General features: G+C 46.0%; 3 protein-coding genes across 3 annotated transcripts in view; 1 reads left to right on the top strand and 2 right to left on the bottom strand.

Annotated features, from left to right (window-relative positions):
* Positions 1-2116, top strand: part of LOC128470315 (lutropin subunit beta-like) — a 2464-nt gene extending 348 nt beyond the window's left edge. Inside the window, exons 2-3 of the mRNA XM_053452188.1 lie at positions 281-449; positions 1343-2116. Coding sequence (XP_053308163.1) covers positions 282-449; positions 1343-1573 — 399 coding nt within the window. The 5' untranslated portion in view covers position 281 and the 3' untranslated portion in view covers positions 1574-2116. The remainder of the gene's footprint in view (positions 1-280; positions 450-1342) is intronic.
* Positions 2117-2774: 658 nt separating this feature from the next.
* On the bottom strand, positions 2775-9065 carry RUVBL2 (RuvB like AAA ATPase 2). Its single transcript, XM_053452042.1, has 15 exons — positions 8934-9065; positions 8207-8255; positions 7710-7765; positions 7434-7575; positions 6569-6698; positions 6263-6329; positions 6021-6127; positions 5713-5806; positions 5503-5626; positions 5288-5382; positions 4867-4985; positions 4083-4202; positions 3807-3936; positions 3510-3624; positions 2775-3004 (listed from the first exon to the last, which is right to left on the bottom strand). The coding sequence occupies exons 1-15, from the start codon at positions 8946-8948 to the stop codon at positions 2976-2978; spliced, it is 1392 nt and encodes a 463-aa protein (XP_053308017.1). The 5' UTR covers positions 8949-9065; the 3' UTR covers positions 2775-2975.
* Positions 9066-11603: 2538 nt separating this feature from the next.
* TMEM145 (transmembrane protein 145) lies at positions 11604-22391 on the bottom strand. The gene is made up of 15 exons (XM_053452149.1): positions 22069-22391; positions 16933-17007; positions 16566-16643; positions 15865-15951; positions 15666-15767; positions 15284-15368; positions 14951-15022; positions 14613-14681; positions 14243-14323; positions 14031-14109; positions 13112-13205; positions 12797-12969; positions 12521-12641; positions 12245-12436; positions 11604-12125 (listed from the first exon to the last, which is right to left on the bottom strand). The coding sequence occupies exons 1-15, from the start codon at positions 22165-22167 to the stop codon at positions 11889-11891; spliced, it is 1644 nt and encodes a 547-aa protein (XP_053308124.1). The 5' UTR covers positions 22168-22391; the 3' UTR covers positions 11604-11888.
* Positions 22392-23029: the final 638 nt, after the last annotated feature.

Here is a 23029-nt window from a genome sequence, read left to right on the forward strand (position 1 = left end):
TAACAGAGTCTTTAGTTGAAGGTGATCCCTTATATTCGGTCAGCGTAGAAAGAGACGTAAGCTTTCTGGATCTCAGAAGTCCCCTGTTTAGATAGAAATCCATTCGAAGGCTTATGTGACTGCATCTTTTTTAACGTCGGTTCAAAAAAATTTAGATCTTTGACTTAAAGTTCAATCTTTTCTTTGGCCATCCATTATCGTTGGGTTAATACAATGCTTCTGATATCAGGACCTTCCTATTTACTTCTTCTGTCTTCATGTTTTTACCTTTTCGCTGCAGGATGTCTGTCTCTCAAATCGCGTTAATGTCCCTGGCTGTCTACTTGTCCGCCGTGCAAGGACGCCGTCCGTGCCACCCAACCAACGCAACCATCTCAGCTGAAAAAGAAGACTGTCCAATCTGTATGACCCTCACCACCACCATCTGCAGCGGCTACTGCCAGACCAAGGTGAGTCTCTCTGCATACAGCAACAACGCCTCCAGCGCTGTATACAGCAACAACGCCTCCAGCGCTGTATACAGCAACAACGCCCCCAGCACTGTATACAGCAACAACCCCCCCAGCGCTGTATACAGCAACAACCCCCCCAGCACTGTAAACAGCAACAACCCCCCCAGCGCTGTATACAGCAAACCCCCACCAGTAATGTTGGTCAGTAAGAAAAACCTGGTTTTATCTAATTTTTTTTCTAATAATCTGCAGACTTGGAGGCCACCCTTGTTGTCAGCCATGTGATATTTTGGGTGACTGCTCAAACACCACACTGAACCAATGCTTTATGGCGATGCTAATGAAGTCCATTTCTCCATTAGCTTTCATTAGTCAGAAGGTCTGTTATTCACCAGAGACAGTATTATAAGAGCTCACACATCACAACATGTTTTACATCTCATTTTACTGTGATACCAGCCATAAATGTGATGCACCCTACTGTTCTCCTTTTGTAAATAAACGGCTGGTATGTTAGGAGTTTTTCTTAATCTTTTCTGCTTGAATGTTTTAAAGCCAATTTTTGCTCCTATGTCCCTTCTCATATGGATAAGTAGGTCTTGGTAACCCCTAGAGGACTAAACATTATAGAGAGGTATTTAGTGTTAAATGACATCTTACAGAGACTACATCTTTTTACAAGTAACAAACTTTAGAAGAACCTCCAGCCATCCACGACGTGTAGCAGTGAGTAAGAAAGGTAGGTGCAGCCGCCTACCGCAGGCACACCTCTGTGATTGTTACCTGGTGGCTTAGCCGTAATTTTACAGATAAGTCTGCGTTTTGGTATAATGTGGCTTCTGCGTTCTGAATCTGTACAGTAACCCCTTCACTTACCTTCTTGCCCCTAGGATCCGGTATATAAAAGCGCGCTCGCCACGTATTACCAGCACATCTGTACTTACAAAGAGATTCGCTACGACACCATCAAACTGCCGAACTGCTCACCGAACACCGACCCCTTCTTCACCTACCCGGTAGCCGTGAGCTGCGAGTGCAGCCTGTGCAAGATGGATTACAGCGACTGCACCGTGCAGAGCCTCGGGCCGGCCTTCTGCTCCAACAGCGTCATATCCATCTGACACCAAACCCAGGGGTGCCCGGCTTCTCGGACACGCGGTAAAGGGATCTGTCACCTCAAGCTTTTATAACGGGAATAAAGAGCATAAAATAGGACCGATACTTTGTTCTAGTGCATTGAGAAATGTTGTTTTGAAATGTGGTTGCGGAGTCCGCGGTATGACCAAAAATGCTAATTAATCACCAAAATAGATATTAATTTGCATAAGATACCACACCCTTAAATAAGTGGGTGGAGTCCGTACATTAGATACTTCTCAAAGCACCTGTTTGCAATCTCACTAGGTCGAAGTATAGGTAAATCGTATGCTCAAAGATTCCATTGAAAATGCAATTTAGGCGACATTCACTTTAAATTCAAATGTACTGATCCACAATGTATGCATTACATTATTCACCCCTTCAAAAGGGAAAAACTGCCCGAATTTCAATACAATAAAGGCTTGTTTACGCATATATTGCATGCAAAGTGTGTAATTCGGGTAATCTTTCATGGACAAGTCTATAGACTGTAAGGGAGGATGTAAAAGATTTGCTGTAAACATAGAAAGCAGAATAGCAAATTCTTTAACAACGCTTCAAATAATTTTTTTTTCGGCGTTTGCCAAAGCATAGGGCAGATGAGCCGTTTTGGGCTTTCCGAAAAATACCCAGGGCAGTATATCCGAGCCCTTCACAATTTGCCTGTAATACCTGTAATATGTGCCATGCTGGGCTTAAGACAGAAGCCTCACCTTTCACCTCTTCAGAATTTTCATTAATTACAGCATAACATATCACTGTATATTAAATTCAAGGTGATGACCGAACACAAAGTACGTAGAAGACTCTTGTTGCAAACAAAATGTAAAATGACGTGGACTCCTAAGATGCAGTAAAATAAAGTACGCTCTTAAAACTTCACTACCTCATTCTTTGGAGAAGTGTCATCTTTTGTGTGTTTGATTAGATCCATACATGGCGCAGTCATTTTCTAGCTTATATATAGATCAAATGACACTCACCTGGGGTTCAATAAATGATTGCAATGCATGTGTTGAACGTTGATGGCTGTAAGGTGCAAAATAAGTACAATTCACAAAAACAAGTCGAAGGTGGGCACCGTTTTGTATTACCGCTCTGAATATTACTGGTTAACAGCGCCAATAGGGTCTAAATGGCTGCGACATAAGACTTTTTCTACAATGTAAAACAAAAAGGCAGTTTAATGATAACTTTTGTTTTATATATAAAAAGAGGAGACGGGTTGCAACAGTTACAGCAACAAGATAAGGCATGAAAAAGGTCTAGCTCATCGAGAACAAAACGCAATGCAAAGTGTTGCTCAGCCTTCTGGCACACAAAAGGTTAAACAGACTACTATGCAAAAAAATAATAAATCAGTGCATCCAGTCGATTGGTTTGTCATGAAGATGTGTCCATCGTCTCTCCTTCTGCAGAAGAAGAAAGTCACGTCAGTACGGTTAAAATGTTTCACCAAGTCCCCGTACAGTTAGAAACCCACCCTGCGCATGGTCATCTCCACCATTCCCCTTTACTAAAGTTGCGGTGCCGTACGTGGCAGACTAACAACAAAAAAGGGAAATATACCAGCATCTCTAACGTATAATAGCAGCAAAAATCAAGCACAAAAGTAGAATAGTGCGCTGGAAATATACAACTTCACCCAATTATATTTTGTAGTATGGTCTCATGGGGAAAAAAAAAAATATATATATATATATAGTTTTCCACCTCAAGAATTATATTTTGTGCAATATTACCGTATATTTGGGGGGGGTCCTCTCTTTTTTATGGTTTATGTACAATGTATAATTGGATACATTTGTACATTTATCTTTTTTGAGTACATTATATCACTTTTTGTTTGATTCTAAGATTGTAGCAGTAGACGGCATCTTGAGCTACTTTAAAACAAAAACAAAAAAAACAACTTACTCATTTCGTTGAACATAAAGGCGTCCTGATACTCTTTCATGTACTGCGTTGATCTAGACTCATCAAGGAAGAGGGAATATACTCTTTTGATGTCATCTACTTGAACTTCATTTCCCTGGAAAAGGAACGAGAGAATGAGAAAAATGAGTCACATGCACCCCTGCGGCCCTTGGGGGGCTGCATTGGTCCCTTAGAACAAAGGCAATAAATCAAGTAACACAGAAAAAAAGTTAATTAGCTCTAAAGTTACTCAAAAAACTACATTTCAGCAGTCATGACCATGACATCAGAGCTCACCTTTCTCTTCCTGCAGACCAGACTCGCAGCCGTGATGAGCTGTATGGAATATCTGAGTGAAGTCTCCAGACCAATCCGTGTCAGTACAGTGTAGGCGTCCTCATTCATGTCCACATCTTCTTCTTCACACCTACAGCAAAGCAAGCCAAACCCACACAACTTATTTTAGAACCACGAATACAATACACATTAGATTTGGCGCTACTAGAACCACAGACTCCACCACAGAAATCAAAGCCACCTCCGGCTTCTCCTTCTAGTGACAGGAATTCTCACCTGATCTTTAGGATCTGTTTGGTTTCCTTCTCATTGTATGGAGACGTGGAGATAATAAGTAACCGATCCAGTAAATCAATGGGAATACCGTGGGGACTCTGGTAGTTTGTGCCACGAATCCTAACATTGAAATAAATTAAATAATGAATGCATAAACATGCAAATGCCTTTACTACATAAGACATTAGGGACACGCATCGGCCAGTATATATATTTTTTTATAAATCTATTATTTATTAGTTCCGTCTATTATTGGGGCGAGTGAAACAGCTTTCTGTCCAGACACAGCCGGAGCCCACGGCATCTCTGTCCAGCCTGTAGTATCCAAAACGTTGGCTCGGATCACAATCCCCCCAAAAAAACATAACTCAAATTTATATCTGGAGAAGGTCACAGTCATAGAGTTGAAAGCTTTATTACTGCAGAGACAATAACCACAGGAGTGAAGCAAGACAGAAGACATCTCCCTGGTTCCCCCTGCTGTTATTGCCAACTAAAACTTCCAAAAACAAAAAAAGCTGCGGATGACTCTCTTCAGATTAAAATTTGAAGTGTTGTTTAAAGTTTGTGCATCCGGCACGATCCGAACCCGTCCTCGAGTGCTGCATCTGTTAGCAGATTCTGCAAATGCAAGCAACTATTATCCTTTCTACATAACTTGGAGTGCTAAGCGTTTCTATAGAAAGAGTATACGATACAGGGGGACGGGTGGTGCGTCTGCTACGGCACCTACTTTACAACAAACCAAATTTAGTGTTCCCGCTCAACATGATCTGCAACTCACCGTGTGATTCCTCTGTTTGTGGCCATAATCAGAACCGGTGCCATGTCGCTTTCCAACGCGCGATTCAAGAAAGAAAAACATTCAATGTCCAACATGTGCACCTCATCTATAAACAGCACCTGGGGAGGGGAGAATTCAGGTTTAGGGTTTTTGGTGATAAACCCACTTTTAAAAACTATAACCCCTGTATTCTGAGATTCCGAAGAGACCAGAATCTAAAAAACTAGAGGGTCAGAGGCTTAGATGTGTTAGAATTGACTGAGAAGGTGGTATAGACGCGGAACAACCTCCCTGCAGAAGTGGCAGAGTTTAATACAGTGCAGGAATTTAAACATGCGCAGGATAGGTACATGGGCTCCTGAATCTAAGATGACGCCAACAATCGAATAAGGCGGACACATGCTTGGTTTTGTTTATTTACCCCAGGAATAATTTCAGCCTTTCCTTCCTCGCGCCACTCAGCGACCTTAGCATTGATCTGTTCACGAACTTCTGATTTAATCTCTCCTGTATCTCCTATATCAAACAAGAAAAAAAAATATACATATACATTAACACATAGAAATAACGCAGGCCAAGGAGTGTGTTTAAAACCCAAGTCACTGCAACCCATAGCGCGACATTCTTCAGACGCACCGGAAAAGAGAGCCAGAAATCCCTGCGTTCTGCTGTTGATGACATCGATCTCATGTAATGACACCGTATGTACCACTTCCTTGCGTTTCTGTAATTCTCCGTCAGGGCACTGCACAAACTTGGTCTGGAGAGGAGAAAAAGATTTATTCAATCCAATGCTCTCAAAATTCTTCTGAAAAATGTGAGGCTTCAAGACATGTGACCTCTTACCTGGGACCCCATTGCATCGTAATCTCGAGCGCGTGTAAAAGCACGACCCAATTTGGAGATTTTCCCCGTGGCTTTGTCAATGGTAATCACATCCCTAAGAAGGAACACAGATGCCAAGATGAATATATACGTATTGGATTAAGCGCTGCGTAAACTGTTGGCGCTATATAAATAAAAAATTATATATATATATATATATATATATACACATACACACACATTATATCCACATAAATATACACATATTATATACACATACATACAGGGAATGCCTCTAAATAATGATGACATTTTGATTCTTATATTACCCAGCCTGAACTTTTTCCTTGGTGAGCGATTCGATCATCTTAGTTCCCAGATCATAAATGGTCTCCATCTCGGTCGTTTTTAAAGTCAGTTTGCCAACTTTTGCACCCTAAAGCCCACGCAAAAAAAATAAGAAAAGAAAAAAAGGTTTTGAACTTTCAAAAATTCTATATGTTAGCAATTCTTTTAAACCTTGAACAGTTATCGATGCTCTGAAGAACAATTATGTGGGTTTGAATCGTACCGTTCCTGTAGCTGGTCTGTCAATCTGGACCTCCACAACTTCTCCTTCAATAATTTCAGTTTCTTCCCTGGTTAAAAAAAAAAACCGAGCCAAAAATTTAGTTTTCTGTTGTAAAGTCGAAAACAGGGCATGTGCTCTTTTAATAATTTGAACATTGGGACTGTAACTACAGACTGAATAGTAGTTTAGTTTCCCGTTATGAGACGTCCTTATGGTTCTTGTGAAAGAGCCAAATGACTAAAATTAACAAAAAAAAAAAACGACCTTGAGAAGCCAGCGATATTCAACCAGATCAAAAGAACTTACTTGATTCGGACACCGATAGAGCGACGGAAAGCTTGTGTCAACGCTTCAGTCTTGCTCATTTCCAGGGAGAAGATTTCACTTCCAGCGATGGCTGTGAACGGGGTATCTTGGCCCAAGGCTTGAGCCATACCTGCATTATACAAAAGACCAGTTACAGTAACATTCACAGGGGAGGACGAAGGCTTCTCAGCTTTAACATCTTGTAAATAAGGAAATACTGTCAAGATTCTCAACTTGTTCCGAAAAAAAGTCTATTGTCCCAATAATTGCTATGACAGTTACAATAAAGTATCATAAACACAGACGGCCAAAGTCTTGAGACAAAGCTTTCATACAGATGATGATGTAATGATTACAAGCTCTTCCAGCAAAGATTACAGGGTCATCCACCCATGGATGAAGATTTAAAGCACCACACTCCAATTCATATGGAACAGACTGCTATCAATACCCAAAGGAGAGTAACCAGTGATGTATTTTGGCCCAGGGAGGCAGCAGGCCCCCCAGTGTGCCAGCACTCAATTGGCCGGGTTACTATGGAGATCTCCGATCTCCCCAACCGGCCTATTTATGCTTAAGATTCAGAGCATCGGGATATGACATCATATCCGGGGGCTCAGTTTCTTAAATGCACACAGCTCGTTTTATTGTAGCGGAGACGCCAACCATGGAGAACGAGGTGACTGGGGGGCACTGCCCTATGTCTACCCAAAAGTAAATAAACCACTGGGAATAAAGACTGGGACTGGAAGATAAATATTAATGTAAAACACGTACCACACAAATATAAATACACTTAATATACTGAAAATATTGCACAACACTCATACTCAGTATTTGTCTGTTTAGTAATGAGATAATATACCCATAGCAATGGCTGTTTTTCCAGTGCCGGGTTGCCCAGCGATCAGAACGGCACGGCCGGCGATTTTCCCTTCTTTGATCATCTCCAAAACAACTCCTGCAGCTCTTCTTGCCGCCAACTGACCCACCATGCCCTGGGAGACCTGGCAATACAATGAAAATCATAAATCTTCTGTGCAATAATACAGGAGGAGATTTCCGCACTGAAGGACTTAATGTGATGGGTACTTTCAACCAAGAAACTATAACGGGAATATGAATTCAAGAATTTTACTACCTGCCGGGGCTCCAAGGCATCATCCAAGCCAAGCCCTCGGATGTGAGAATGGGCACCTTAAAAATAATAAAAAAATATATAATATGAAATTTATTGTATAGTTTAACATTATTTTTTCTAATTTTTTATGCTCCACACTACTTAATTCATCGCAAGTCGGTTTTCTAACCCTTGGTTAAATAAACGCATTTTACTTAATACATTTAAATAAAAAAAAATGTTTTAAAAATAACTCAGTAAATTTATTCGCTGAAACAGTGCTTAATATTTAACGGATGCTGCCATTAAGAACTAGAACTTAGCCTTGTTAGGCTGTCCTTGTTGCTATGGAGACGGGATGTTAGGGGACACTCCTAGCAGCCACAGGAACGGTTAGGTACAACTACACATCACAATACATGCGCAAGATGCAATCACGGAGCCCTTACTGAAGAAAAGGCGTAATAATCCCTTAGAGAGAATATTCAGCCTGTGTTTTTTTTTTTTTTAACACTTACCAATTCTCTCCATTCTGGTGACATCTCGGACTTCCGGCACCTTGGTTGTCTGAGGAATAAAGTATTGCAGATAAGTAACTCGAAAGCAGTCTAATAAAGTCCAAATAAGATAATCGTGTCTCTCCGGCACGACAGGAGCTGCCAAAAAAACTATTCACACTTCATCCTTATCCCAGACTATATCTATTTTACAATTTTAGTGCCACAATCGCTTAGCAAGAAACTATCCTTGGTATGTCAGCCACCTTATGCCACAGACAAGACCCCCCAATAATACACAGGGGCAACCTGGGCCTCTAGGTGACATACAGGACCTCGTTACTCATCTATATAAATACACGGATGCTGGGGGGTGAACACCACAGAGATTCTGGGCCTCTCACATTCAGGGTTAACCTCTTCAGTGCCATGCCAATGCTTTGGCATGGCATGCTATCACCGAAAGGGTTAAGCATCGTGACTAATGACCTTATATATGTCAATGAATGGGTTAAATCCCCTCTAAGTCTCATTTGTATAAATATCACCCCATATGACAGCTCATTACCGTTTGGGTCACTCATCCTTACACCGGGTGAGGTGGCGAGGGGCAGGTAGTGTCGCCATGCTGGGGACAGACTGCTCGGGGTACTGCCGGTTAAATGACTGCCGGTTATTCCGTTTACCCCATTACTCACACCCCAGTTTGTTATTAAAAGCACGCACTTTAAACTAGTGTGTTTCTTACCGCCACGGTTGCCATGCTGGAGGCTGCTTCCGTCGCTAACTGTAGCTGCCAGGAAACTCTTGATGCGACCGTATAACCGTTCCGACTGGGAAACAAGGCGCTCTACGAACGTTCCAGAGACAACAAGGTTCCGCCCACAGAGGCGGAGTCAGGCAACAACTTCCAACTGTAGTTACAGGACTGGTAACCATGGCAACACACAGCAGCGGCATCCTTGCTCTCCGTGCTCTCAAAGTGGCTATAAAGAGTGATTCAGGGGGAAAGTTTCACAAATGGCCTTATCACCATAGTAACCAATGGAATGGGCTTTATGATTTACCCAGGGCTCTGGTTATCAGATTTCCTTTTATAACGCAGGCCTCAACTTGCATGCAGCTAATTATTTGCTAGAAAAAACAATTTAACATACTTTTACTAAATACCACGGTTTACTAGAATACTACAGGGTGATATTGTGAAAATACCATACCTACCAAGTTTCCTCTGACAGTCCCAATGTGGATACTTAAACCTTTGATGCCCCTCTATTTCCTCCCCTGATGCCCCTCTTTTCTAGGAGCTCATAATGTTTGCTGGGTATGAGGGGATCGCAGGGTTCTACAGCCCTAAAAAGCCCCGATAATGTGTATAGAAACAGCAGGGAATGGTTTATATATATCTGGAAAAAAAAGAGTGTCACACGGGGGTCCCCTAAACAAAAATGTCTATTTTTTTAATCTATTTTATATTTCTCGTAATTTGACGCCCTAAAGGAAGTACAACAGTAAAAAAAAAGACACGTACGCTGTATATATAAAAATGAGATTTATTCTGCCAGTCGGTTCACGCCGCTGGCATTCGGCAAACAGTATGCGGTGATAACAGGGCTGCAGTAACGAGTATAACAGAGCTCCGAACTACAGGGGACGGGTGACCTGCGTCGGCAGCAAAGGAGGTACAGCGATAGAAGCCATGAACGGGTCATGAGCGCCGGGGTAACAAACGTGGTACCACATTTCTCACCCAACTGCTACGTCACACACCATGAGTTGCGCGTGTTATGTTTTCTGCACACTCACGGGTCGGATTATTGCCCCAAGGGCTGCCGGGTAACAGTCCAGGCGTCCCACCACTGACCCTGCTAGAAAAGTCACATTAAAGATGGTGCAAATTAGCCCCTGGGGGGCAACATGAAATCTCTCTAGAATATTGTAGCTATATCTACACCTGACATTTTCATGGCTGGATTTAGCCCCCAAGTACATCAGATAGAAAGGCCCCTGATGCCCCTGCAGAGGCATAAGCATCAAATTCTGCCCCTCCCACCATTATGCTATAATTCTGGTCACGTGTCTTATCTGCATATGGGGGAATCCGGCCCTGGCTGTTTGTACAAAAGGGGACAAGGGGGTAATGGTTTGGCGCGATGCTAAACTGTATCTAGGAGCTTCATCTTCACTATAAAAATAAGCGCGACTCCATCAGACGGTACAAATGGCAAAAAAATATTATAAATCATGCTCTGGAGCATAAACGTTTGTAATATCTAATATCATCCTACGGCGATGCCAGCACTGTGCTCTATATACCGCAAATTCACATTTCTGCAGGTACCACCAAACGTACAGCGCACACACACAGGTACACCGTGACATCTGTGCCAATCATACCTGTACACGTATACATTACAATAAGAGAGACATAATGATTCTATATAGAATGTTAAACTAAATGACAGGCGGTGTGGATGAAGAGGGGGCTCTACAGGCAGCAAGGGGAGAAGTACAGGAAACTACAGGTAGCTGGAATAGTGACTGGGAACTACAAAGGGTCACAAGTAGCTCAAAGCACTAGAAACTACAGGCAACACCAGAAGAGAGAGCAGAGACAGGAAACCACAGCTAACAGGAAACTACAGTCAGCAGGGATAGACGAGAGAGACATGAAACTACAGTCAGCAAGGATATGAAGAGACATGAAACTACAGTCAGAATGGATAGATGAAGAGACATGGAACTACAGTCAGCAGGGATAGACAAGAGAGACATGGAACTACAGTCAGCAGGGATAGACGAGAGACATTAAACTACAGTCAGCAAGGATATGACGAGACATGAAACTACAGTCAGAATGGATAGATGAAGAGACATGGAACTACAATCAGCAGGGATAGACGAGAGAGCCATGAAACTACAGTCGGCAAGGATAGACAAGAGAGACATGAAACTACAGTCGGCAAGGATAGATGAAGAGACATGGAACTACAGTCAGAAGGGATAGATAAAGAGACATGGGACTACAGTCAGCAGGGATAGACGAGAGAGACATGGAACTACAGTCAGCAAAGATAGACGAGAGAGACATGAAACTACAGTCAGCAAGGCTGGATGAAGAGACATGGTACTACAGTCAGTAGGGATAGATGAGAGAGACATGGAACTACAGTCAGCAGGGACAGATAAGAGAGACGTGAAAATACAATCAGCTGGTGTGGTTGGAAAGGACAGGAAATTTTAGTCAGTCTGGACGACCATAAGATCAGAAACTATAAGCCGCACGAATCGTCACAAAGACAGGAACCTGCAGTAGGCAAAAATGTGGGAAAAGAAACAACTGTTTCGCTATTGAGAAACAGGAAGCTACAGGCACGGAGGACATGAAACTACGCAGGATTCTAGAAACCTTGGTCATGGCAAAAAGACTATCGAGAAGACAGGCAGAATAAACATACAACAAAGAAATGCAGGAAATGGAACATCTGTACACCTAAGTGCAAACATAGCAGATATATGAAAAGGTGTACACATGTACATGTAGATTTGTAAACACGTCTGTCTGCTCACGCACTCCCACACATACACACAGCCGTCCAGACAATGGTTTCTGGCTCAGAATGTCAGTTCATATGTGGCTTCAGTGGGTCTATCTTGGTTTAAGGAGGACTGCGATGTGGACCTTCCCGCGGCGGTGGGGTTTCTACATGGGTTGGGGGCCTGCCGAGCGGATGCTGAAGTATTCAGGGAAGCCATTCTGATTATGTATTTGAGGGGCGTGTAGCTGTTGAAGACCCCCAATCTGCGTCTCCCCAACCGGTAACTTTTGATTTCCGGGTACACCGTTCAGAGATGAGGGGCTCATCACATGATGAGGGTCTGAGGTCAGCTGGGAGTAACATTGACCAAGAGTAACAGGGTACTGAGCGGGCTTATTTATCTACAGACGAGAAAAAGGAAAAAAATTAAGAAAGTGAGGCAAACAAATAATGTATATTTTGGATATATCCCCCAACTCTGAGGAGTGATGTTTGGATTCGTGTAGCCGGGGTCACTCACCGCTCCATTGCTCCCGTTGCAGCTCGGGATCGAGAAAAGCTCAGTGACGTTGGGGACAGAATCGCTGATAAACGTGACGTTTCCATAAACGTGGTGCGGGAATTTCTCGGTACTCTGCTCCATGATTCCGATCTGAGAGGTGCGCACGTGGTAAGGGAAGTTCTTATTGGCTGCCGAAGGTCTGGTGATGATCTGTAACAGAACCGAGGGTAGAAGGTGGTATATTTCTGCCCCCGAGCACTCTCACCACGTGGGGTTCCACACCTTGTTACTCACCAGAAAGACGGCGTGTGCGTACAGATGGATTCCCAGCTGGATTCCGTTCACAATCTTCTCACGGGCCCATTTAGGGATTCCAAAATTAGCAATCAATGCCATGACGGGGACGGCAAAGAACCTGTCAACATACAACGTTTCAGCCACCAACGCTAAACCGCGTGAAGCTCTCCTAGATTCGGTGGGACAGTCCCGATTTAAAATAGATCCCGCTTTCTTTTACTTGGTAAATTAGTCTATAAGACCAAGACGTCAGCCCACATACGTGAGTCTCACCAGAGAGTGTACGCAGCAAAGAAGGGCACGTAGAACGCCTGTTTCTCCGGGAAGTGCTTGAGGGTCACCAACACGGCGTAACAGAACCAGATATATGCCAGGAACTGCAGGGCGATGTTACCATAACCTGCGGGCGACTCATACGTGTACAGGACCTGAGCGGGATCAAAGAACTGTATGGAGAGAGAGGGGCATGACAATGCCAGTGCAGGGTGTAAGTCACATGACCAGGGAGCCCATGCATGTCACATGATGCCACATGCAAAGGGATAGTAGGGTTTTGGGTGTATTAGGCGAAAGTGAACAGGTTCTCACCTGTGCCTCATTTATAAACAGCACCGTGTGTGTCACCGTGTACAGCGTCATGTACACCGACAGCTTAATGGAGCCCAGGTGGCTGATCCGACCTCTGAAAGAATAAAATGTGACATGGAGCACATAGAGCTTGTGGTGAACTCAGGTGGCACTGTATGATGCTGTATGTTATCATGTACGTGGGATGACGTGGTGCGACATTCCACAGAGTTAAGATGCAAGATTTGAGTGATGTGGTCTAATGTATTGTATAGGCAGTTTGATGAGTGTTTGGCAGTGTGATGAGTGTTTGGCAGTGTGATGAGTGTTCGGCAGTGTGATCAGTGTCTTCGGCAGTGTGATGTGTGTCTTCGGCAGAATGATGGGTGTCTTCAGCAGTGCGATGCGTGTTCGGCAATGTGATGCGTGTTTGGCAGTGTGATGCGTGTTTGGCAGTGTGATGAGTGTTCGGCAGTGTGATGCGTGTTTGACAGTGTGATGAGTGTTTGGCAGTGTGATGAGTGTTCGGCAGTGTGATGAGTGTTAGGTAGTGTGATGGGTGTTCCGCAGTGTGATGCGTGTTTGGCAGTGTGATGAGTGTTTGGCAATGTGATGAGTGTTCGGCAGTATGATGAGTGTTTGGCAGTGTGATGCGTGTTTGGCAGTGTGATGCGTGTTCGGCAGTGTGATGCGTGTTTGGCAATGTGATGAGTGTTCGGCAGTGTGATGCGTGTTTGGCAGTGTGATGAGTGTTCGGCAGTGTGATGCGTGTTTGGCAGTGTGATGCGTGTTTGGCAGTGTGATGAGTGTTCGGCAGTGTGATGAGTTTTAGGTAGTGTGATGGGTGTTCGGCAGTGTGATGAATGTTTGGCAGTGTGATGAATGTTTGGCAGTGTGATGAGTGTTTGGCAGTGTGATGGCATTGTGTCTTCTTTTTCACCTGGTAACAGTAAATCCTTTCCCCAGCAGGATCAGCATTAGCAGAAAAATCAGGAAACTTGCAGAGAACAGGAGCTTAGCTGCAAGAGAGACCAGTGCTGAGTATGCAGCCAGACACACAGAGAGCTGAGAATACATTTATTATTCTGTGTAGTCACAGTGACACGTATGTAATATTATAACATACACAGTGCCGCTCCCATGTATACTAACCTAACACTTTGATGCTGGGGTTGCCCACTCCGTCCTGCGCGTACTGCCCCCAGTATACACAGAAGAACAGCAGGCTGAGAACTGAAAGAACCGCAGACCATTAAATGCAGGAAGAGACAGTGAGGAGGGACGTGGAACCCAGCACTGGGCCAACGGCAATAAGGTGAGTAGCCCTATATGAGTAGGTAGATATTCTGCTCCCTAATCAGCCCACGATCTCCAGTCTCTCCGCAAAGGGGGACAGTGGGGCACCTCAGCGGGGCAGAATCTTTATTACATTAATGGCCAGAATACAGGAGATGCCCCGGCTGGGGGTATATCAGGCAGAAGGGTCTGCCCTCTGTGAAACGCGTCGGGGCTTTACACTCACCCTCAACTCCAGCCGCTGCCATAAACATCTTGTACGTGGTGTGAAGAAGCTGCCGCCCCCTGAGGATATCTGTAAGGATGTTACTACGTTACCCGCGCATCATACGGAATTACCCCAACGTATACATATTATACTCTACACCAGTGACTCATATACACACTTGTGCTGCTTTTTCCTCCCCTGATGCCTTTACCTTAAGCACAAATTGATAGAGCAGCATTAAGTGTCCCTCACCCCTAGACCAGCAAGGGTGAGACCTGTTGGGTATTGGGCATGGGGTGGACATAAGACAAGCCCAAGGACCAAGTCATAATTGGAACAGATGTTTGGGAACTCACAGCCAAAGTAACAGGATAGCAGCAAGATCAGGACGAAGATCAGGAGGAAGGTGATATCTGTCTCCAGGATCCCTGTGAGGATGGAAACGAGTGTAAGCTCTGCGGAGCAAGACCATACACGCCAACTAGCATGCAGGAGACAGGCTTAGTCTCATCAACTGCACAATACCAAAATACGCTCTAACGATAACTCCAGCCAATGGAGAGCCTTACGATACAGCCTAAAAATGGTGTAACAAGCCAAGAGCGCCAAAGAGCTAGCCAACCAATTGCTACTTATACACGGCCAAAGCCACAGCTCACAACAAAACTCCATGACGTTCACCTACTAACCAAACTCATCCGCGGAGAAGTGGCGCGTCCAGAAGGATTTGCCGTTCGTCAGGGTCATCTCGTATTCTAACTGGAGCCCATCCCCCTGCCAGAGAATGACATGAACGTTAGGTCAGGATCTTGTATACAGGTGACCACTAATCATGGTTTGGCTTTGCAGAGTCCTATAATGGGTCTGCTTCTAAAGAACATCTATGAGACAAAGGCTGAGCCAAGTATTGGCCTCCAACATGACCAGTATCGGCCATAGTAGTCAATCAAACTGGCCTCTCGCCCCTAATTACAGATGGAATGATGGGTTAGAGCGACGTTTCTTAAGACACAGATCACAGATATAGACATTCCTCGGCTCGTCCGCCCTCTCCGTCCCCCCAATCCTCACCCCGCACTTGCTCAAGGCTATGTACCACCATCGTTCTCGAACAGATCTGAAGCTTCTGCCGCTGTTGCAGCTCAGGTAGCTCGTCCCTGATTCCTTTATCACCTGGAAAAAAAAGGGGCATAAAAATCTAGAACATGAACCCCGAAACGATGGAAAAAGAGACAAAAGCCGGTCAATGGATTGGCAAACGTGGTCTCACCTGACAGCCGGACCAAACGTACTGGGTGGTCAGATTAATGACCTGGTTGTTCTCAGGACGGATCACAGATTCCTTCATCAAGCAGTCCTTGTGGGGTGAAAGAAGCCAAATCAATGGTCGCCATCATATGAAAACCACCAGCCATGTTTGTTGGGCGAGAGCCTTTATTGGTTGACTCTTTGAAGTCATGAATGGTTGGTATTCCTCTAATTCCAGGTGGAGTCAGTGGGGTATTTCTGCCCTGAGTGTCACTCATCAGGGGAGTGCAAAGTCTCACGGAAATTCCCTCTCTCTCATTGTCTCCCTACCTTCTCCGCCGACCACTTCCGTGTTCCTATCTCCTTTCCCGCAGTTCCTCTTCTACTCTTGCCTCTTCTTTCTCCTTTTTTCGTCCGCTTTTCTTCAGCATCAGCTCCATTATCCAGGCCTCCCACCGCACTTCCGCAAAAGGGCGGACCCACACCACGCGGACCGCCTCTCCCCCATTCCTCCAATCAGGGGAGAGGATACGAGCGGAGGCCCCACCCTTTTGAGAAAGCGTTCCGAGAGGACCCCGACCCAGTCGGCAGAGAAGGTATGGAGACATTGAGAGAGAGTGTGAGAGAACGTAAGTGAGTGTGGGTGTTACATGCTGTAGGTACGCCCCTGGGTGGAGTCAATGCTATCGCATCATCTATGATGTAACCAAAAGTCAGACTAACCTTGTTTCCCTTCTTGTACACGGCCGGCCACTGAGATGGGTCGTCGAAATAAAGCAGGATGTTCTGGCAGCATTTTGCCTGTAAAACACCCCAGATAGGGCAAAAAAGTACGTAATCTACATACTTTAAGCTCCTCTCTACTGTAAGAGTGGTAGATAAGTGGAACAGCCTCCCAGCAGAAGTGGTAGAGGGTAATACAGTGAGGGGATTTAAACATGCATGGGATAGACATACGGCTCCTGAATCTAAGACGAGACCAACGACTGATTAAGACATAACCAACTTCATCCGAAAATATAAAAAAATCTAATATTTATATATTTTTTCTAACCCAAGCGGGTGAATGAACGATTCGAAGACCTCTCACCTCGGGGTATTTAAATCTGAATTCAAGACGTCCGAAGTCTGATAAGAAACAGAACCTTGTGAGAAAAACCCAGTCCTGCGGAGAAGACGGGGAGAGGGAGAGAAAGGGTTAAATTATAAAGTCAAAGTAAAATGTATAATCATTTAATAATTAGGCTGATTAGAGCGTTAGGCATTCAATTTACATCTCATTACATATTCATAGAACCTAAAGGAGACGGAGCGCGTCATAGGTACCAGCTTCCCCGATTCTTATACGCTTTCTGGCAATGAGACAGCAACAAGCGGAGTGAATCACGTGATATTGTGGTCTGGCTCAATCTGAAGTGCTCCTTTTTAATTGTGATCACAGAGGGTATATTGGCATCTAATGCTCTGTGGTGTAAGCGTGTACACGGATCCCGACGTGGCTGCGCACATCCACAAAACAAAACCCCTTCCCTGTTAACAGGCTGAGGGTTAACAGAGTTACAGATCACAAGCGGGTAGAAATTGCCCACCTCGGCCGCGCTCCTGCATAATAAATCGCTAGCCCGGGGGACGGGCCCTAATCAGACGCATTGGGGCCCGTATCTGGAGTATCTGTGACGTAATGGAGGTGCAGGCTCCTATCATGCCCACTACAACGGCTGCCGGTGGCAGGGTGGGTCTCCTGGACCCCAGAGCCGGGCTGCCGTTGTAAAGAAAGTCCCTGTGAGGCTGCGTAGCGGGAAAAAAAATGTATGTTTTATTTTATGGATTAAATACAGAAATGGGGTTTGGTTTATGCTTGCCCCCCCCCCAGGAGGCTGCGTTCCAGTACTTTCTATACCCTGACTCTGGCCCCCCCCGACTCTCAAAAATGCCATCCCACCCCTTGGCACACTTTTACTTCCCCCCCCCCGAGATGTGAGAATCAGTGTGTATGGGGAGAATAGGAAGGGGAGGGGAGTCTGTGTTTGGAAGCCCCTTACTAAATCACAGTTGCTAGGAAACAAGTCCCAGCTCAGTGATTGCCATGGTAACAAGACTGGGAAGAAACCCAAAAAGAAGAGTGAAAGAAAAATGCACGTGAGGAGTTTTAGTTAACCCACTGCATGCCAGAGGGGGTAAACAACGCAATGCACACTATTGGGGCAAAAGGGCGGAATGGGGAGAAAGAAAGTATTACCCCGGGGGGGTGGAAATACTGGGGTGAGAAGGGTATTTAAAGTAAATTATAGACCATTGTCAGGGCAGTTATGTCAAACTAAACGAAAAGGGGCCCTTTAAAGTCTTGAGGGGTGGGGGGCTTGGCAAGCCACACCCATAAATGTGTGGATAGCCCCACCCCCTTCCTGGCACCTATAAGGAGCAGAAGAGCGCGCGCTGCAGGGGGGTAGTCTTGGAATGTTCTCAGGGATGACCGCCGTGCGAGTTGAGTGATGGAGACACTGGCTCCCTGACGATTACCCCTCGAAGGATCTAGACCGCCACGGCCCGCAGCAATAAATCCTACTAGCTTAATAAACCCCTCCGTGGGTCTGGAGAAAAAGGAAATTCAAGACAAACGTATGGACCTTCATGATGATGGAGAACGTTCCTTCCAACCTTGACACAAAGTATTCCTCTTCTACCTAAGAATCTGTTACACTTATATATAAAATCTAATCTCCTCGCCTCGATTCTTGACCCTTAGGATATTTCTCCCGGGGTTAGCTGTAGGACACGAGACCTTCGGTGAGTATGTTCTTCCAGCCCGTTCAGAAAACCTCGAAGATTAAAGGGACCCCCACATGGAGACATCAGAAGATAACTTAGAGCGATCGCACCGCAACGTATAGATTCCTAGGGTTATTTCTATATCCTATTACTGACCCCGCCCCGAGCAGATGGTTTGGCCTTAATTAAATGGTGATCATCAACAAGTCTACCACCCAATAAATAATTAACTATAGTCCAGGCGGAATGTTCCATCTGCCAGACACGGACCAACGAGTCTGCATTTCTATCTTACGTCTAGGGCGGTAGAATACATCTCACTGGGTCGGTTACGTTTTAGGAGATCTATGATGACATCATCACGAAATATCTTGGAACTTTAGAAATAAAATAGATCCCAAAGCTCTAGAACCCTAGGTCACCCGTCGGCTTGACCAAGACAGAACACGGCTGATACAACTCGTCATATTCTTGGCATGTAGCTGTAGGGAACCTCCTGAACCCGAGGAGCTTCCCCAAACTCCACAGCTAGAGCCCAGGCCTACGTAGACCTCCATCTAGGCTCAGGGTCGGATGGAGACGTTCCATAAAAGTCATAAAAGGATTTCACCTGGATTCTTTCTTTATTCTAGACTGTTCTTCCAACGTCTTTTATGGGAAAACAAAGGGAAGCTCAACTAGACCAAGTGGGACGGACTCTGACTCTGATTGTGATACAGTTTCTAGTTTCACAAGGTCAACCAAGGTGAAAGACACGGCAGATGAGAAGGATGACAAAGACACAAGTCAAAGCGCTAACCGGTGGAAAAAAGATTCCATGATTCTAAAAAAGTTGTTTTCCACCCAAAAGTGTGGCCTGTAGATCGGATTCCGTTGGCCAGGTTCCTCCAAACCACTTATTGGAGACTTCTGGGTAGAATTAGGACATACCGGTATATCTCTGCTCCGGGCCGGGCTGGTGATGACGAGGGGGCCGGGGGACACCTAATGGGGACCTTTCCCTTTAGTGAAGTAAACTACGCTTCATGATAAATCAGTCCATCGGGAGTGGAAGGGGCCACTAGGGTCTGAGAATGACATCATACGGCCGCTATAGAGCATGGGCAGACGGTGACACGCGATGCATGATGTCACCACCAATGGTATTTTGGATAGGGTAAGGAATGCTTTTCTTCTTTTCCGTTGCCTGTATTAAACGGCAACAGTCCCTAAGCAATAGGGGCCGCTGATGGCCCCTAGGGCCACTTTGCCCAGTACAGCTGCTGCCTAGGTTTCCATCACTCTTTCTCTGGTGCCACCAGTTCCCGGGAGGAGGATAAAGAAAAGGATGAAAAAAGCAAAAAGTAGGCCACCTGCCTCACAGCGGAAATCCCTGCCTCGACACAGGTGACATCATATCTCTACCTGACAAATGTTCTAATTGGGACTGTCTCAGAAACACCTGGACTGTTGGTAGCTATGCAAAAGATCTCTGTGATGCCCTTGAACATTTGAATGGTATCTGCCCCAGCTCAACGCCCATGGGCTCAGTTTTAATACCCCGGGGGGTATTTTTTTTTTAATCTGACCGCCGGAAATCTTGAACCAGGCAGGGAGCGTCACAACGTCCGGCCCCGGGGGCCGGGGACTCTGCAGCCGTAAATAGTAAATAATTCAGACCGAGGATCAACTGGCAATGTCTCGGTTACACGCCAGAAAGAGGCTCTTTAACCCCTTCCTTCCCATCGCTGATAGAACAGACTCTAGATCCTTATCATTGAAGACGTTTTCTCCTTTCCTCTGAAGGGTTAATCGCATAAGCCCGACACAGGCATTCTGGTAAACAATGGGTTAACGGAGTCTCGTTCCTTGTTATAGTGATAAAGAAAGATCCTTCCTGGTCCCAGAAATAATTCTTTAATCACAGAAAAGTTTGCCTTAATCATGTTTATACCGGGAACACTTAATTGTCACGTGACACAAAAAAGAAGGCGCGATAGGTGGTTGCCGTAGGAACGGAAGAAGCTTCTGACATGCCGATTCCATTCTCTGTATATAAAGGTATCATATGCATTAGTTAAGTCCGTTCTGAATCACGTTCTTCAAGCAAAAAGGGTATTTTGGTAGATTTTTTGAGAGAGTGGAAGATAAGTGGAACAGCCTCCCAGAAGAAGTGGTAGAGTGTAATACAGTGAGGGGATTAAACATGCATGGGATAGACATACGGCTCCTGAATCTAAGAAGAGACCAACGACTGAAGGTTTGAGTCTTTACAGCAGGAGAAACAGGCAGACTGGACGGGGGCCGACGGGGGCCGATCTGCCGGCAGGTTGTGTCTTCCGTGCTGTAAACGTGTGGAACAGACACAGACTTCGTGTCACCAGCGGGAGACCTCTGTTCCCAAGGGGGGGCAGGCATAATATGACACAAACATGCGCTGCTTAACCACGTGTGGACGACTATCTCACAGAGTAATTTAACTATCAGGTGATGAAAGGGCCGGGGGGGGGTAGCCAATCGATACAGTATGGAGGTCACGGCAGGAAAGGGCCCCATATCGGCCACGAATGAAACTCATCATGTGGCAAAAAGGGGCCCATAACTCATCAGCGCAACCAATCAATGTGCGGGAAGCAGTTTGTACCCAGCAGCAAAATAGGGGGTGTTTGGGGCCCCATAAAAAACATCCAGGTAGCCGGGGGGGTTGTAGTTATGGCCACGGACTGGGAGCGCATAATCAAGCTTTGTGGCTGATTGGAAATCACTAGCCTGGATCACCTGAGAAGGTGGTAGATAAGTGGAGCAGCCTCCCTGCAGAGGTGGTAGAGGGTAATACAGTAAGGGTATTAGACACACATAGGACAGACATACGGCTCCTGAATCTAAGACATGGTAGGGCCTGGTAAGCGTTGGCCGTTGGGCCGCTGCCAGCCTTACCCCCATCACACAGCGGCAGCACGGTGCCAGCGGCCGTCATCTCCCCCTTTATTATACACATAGAGCGCAATACGGGCAGTAAACGCAGGGTTAATGCAGATGCAGACTGACAAATATGCAGTGGGGCTCATCCTGCACAGGGGCCACGGGGGCCAGGAATATGATTAATATATATTATATTAACAGAGTATACACAATGTAACCCCCCCTCTCTCTATATATATATATATACAGCTATCTGCCCCCTGTATACAGTACATTCAGCTCTCAGCCCTACACAGGCACCCCATCTACCCTTCACCCCCCTCCACACTCACACACATTAACACTCATGCACATTCACACTCATACACACACACTCATACACATTCACACATATTCACACACACATTAACACACATTCACATACACATATTCACACTCATACACACACATTCACACACATTAACACACATTCACCCTCACACACATTCACACACACATTAACACACATTCACATTAACACACATTCACACTCACACACATTCACTCACTCACTTACCTCCTTGGTGCTGAGGTTGCCCCGCACATACTTGGAAGAGCCGATCCGCAGGCAGCCGAGGAAGAGCAGGAGCAGCCCGGGGCCCGCTGGGGGCCCCATCTCCGGACCCTGGGAGAGGGGACCCGAGGAGGGGCTGCGGGGGCAGCGTACAACCGGGGCCGGTGAAAGGAGACCGCAGGCAGAGAGGGGGTGCCGAGGGGTGAATGCGGCAGATCTGGGTGGGGTGACCCGCAGGGTGATGAGCAGATACCCGGCTGGGGCAGATATCACCGCGGGCAGCAGGGGCACAAGCAGCAGCTCCGGGGACTGGGAGAGGAGGCGGCACCGGGAGAACCGAGCAGAGCGCGGGCACGGGACACGGGGGCGAGCACTGCGGAGACACGGGGGCTGGGGGGACGAAGGGAGAGGGGCAAATGTACTGACGGGGAGAGAGGGCTCTGGTACAGGGGGGCAGGGGGTCTGGGTACAGGATGGGCAGGGGGTCTGGGTACTGGATGAGCAGGGGGGTTGGGTACAGGATGGGCAGGGGGTCTGGGTACAGGATGGGCAGGGGGTCTGGGTACAGGATGGGGGCAGGGGGTCTGGGTACAGGATGGGGGCAGGGGGTCTGGTTACTGGATGAGTTGGGGGTCTGGGTACAGGATGGGGACAGGGGGTCTGGGTACAGGATGGGGACAGGGGGTCTGGTTACTGGATGAGTTGGGGGTCTGGGTACAGGATGGGGCAGGGGGTCTGGGTACAGGATGGGGGCAGGGGGTCTGGGTACAGGATGGGGGCAGGGGGTCTGGGTACAGGATGGGGGCAGGGGGTCTGGGTACTGGATGGGGGCAGGGGGTCTGGGTACAGGATGGGGGCAGGGGGTCTGGGTACTGGGGAAGAAATTTGGCAAAAAATACATAAAAAACTTTATATACAGAAAATTGCTAACCAGGCTGAGTTGATCTTCTTGTTGTTTTCATTA

Source organism: Spea bombifrons, chromosome 12 (genome assembly GCF_027358695.1).
Source record: "Spea bombifrons isolate aSpeBom1 chromosome 12, aSpeBom1.2.pri, whole genome shotgun sequence".
In the NCBI taxonomy this organism is placed as follows: domain Eukaryota; kingdom Metazoa; phylum Chordata; class Amphibia; order Anura; family Pelobatidae; genus Spea; species Spea bombifrons.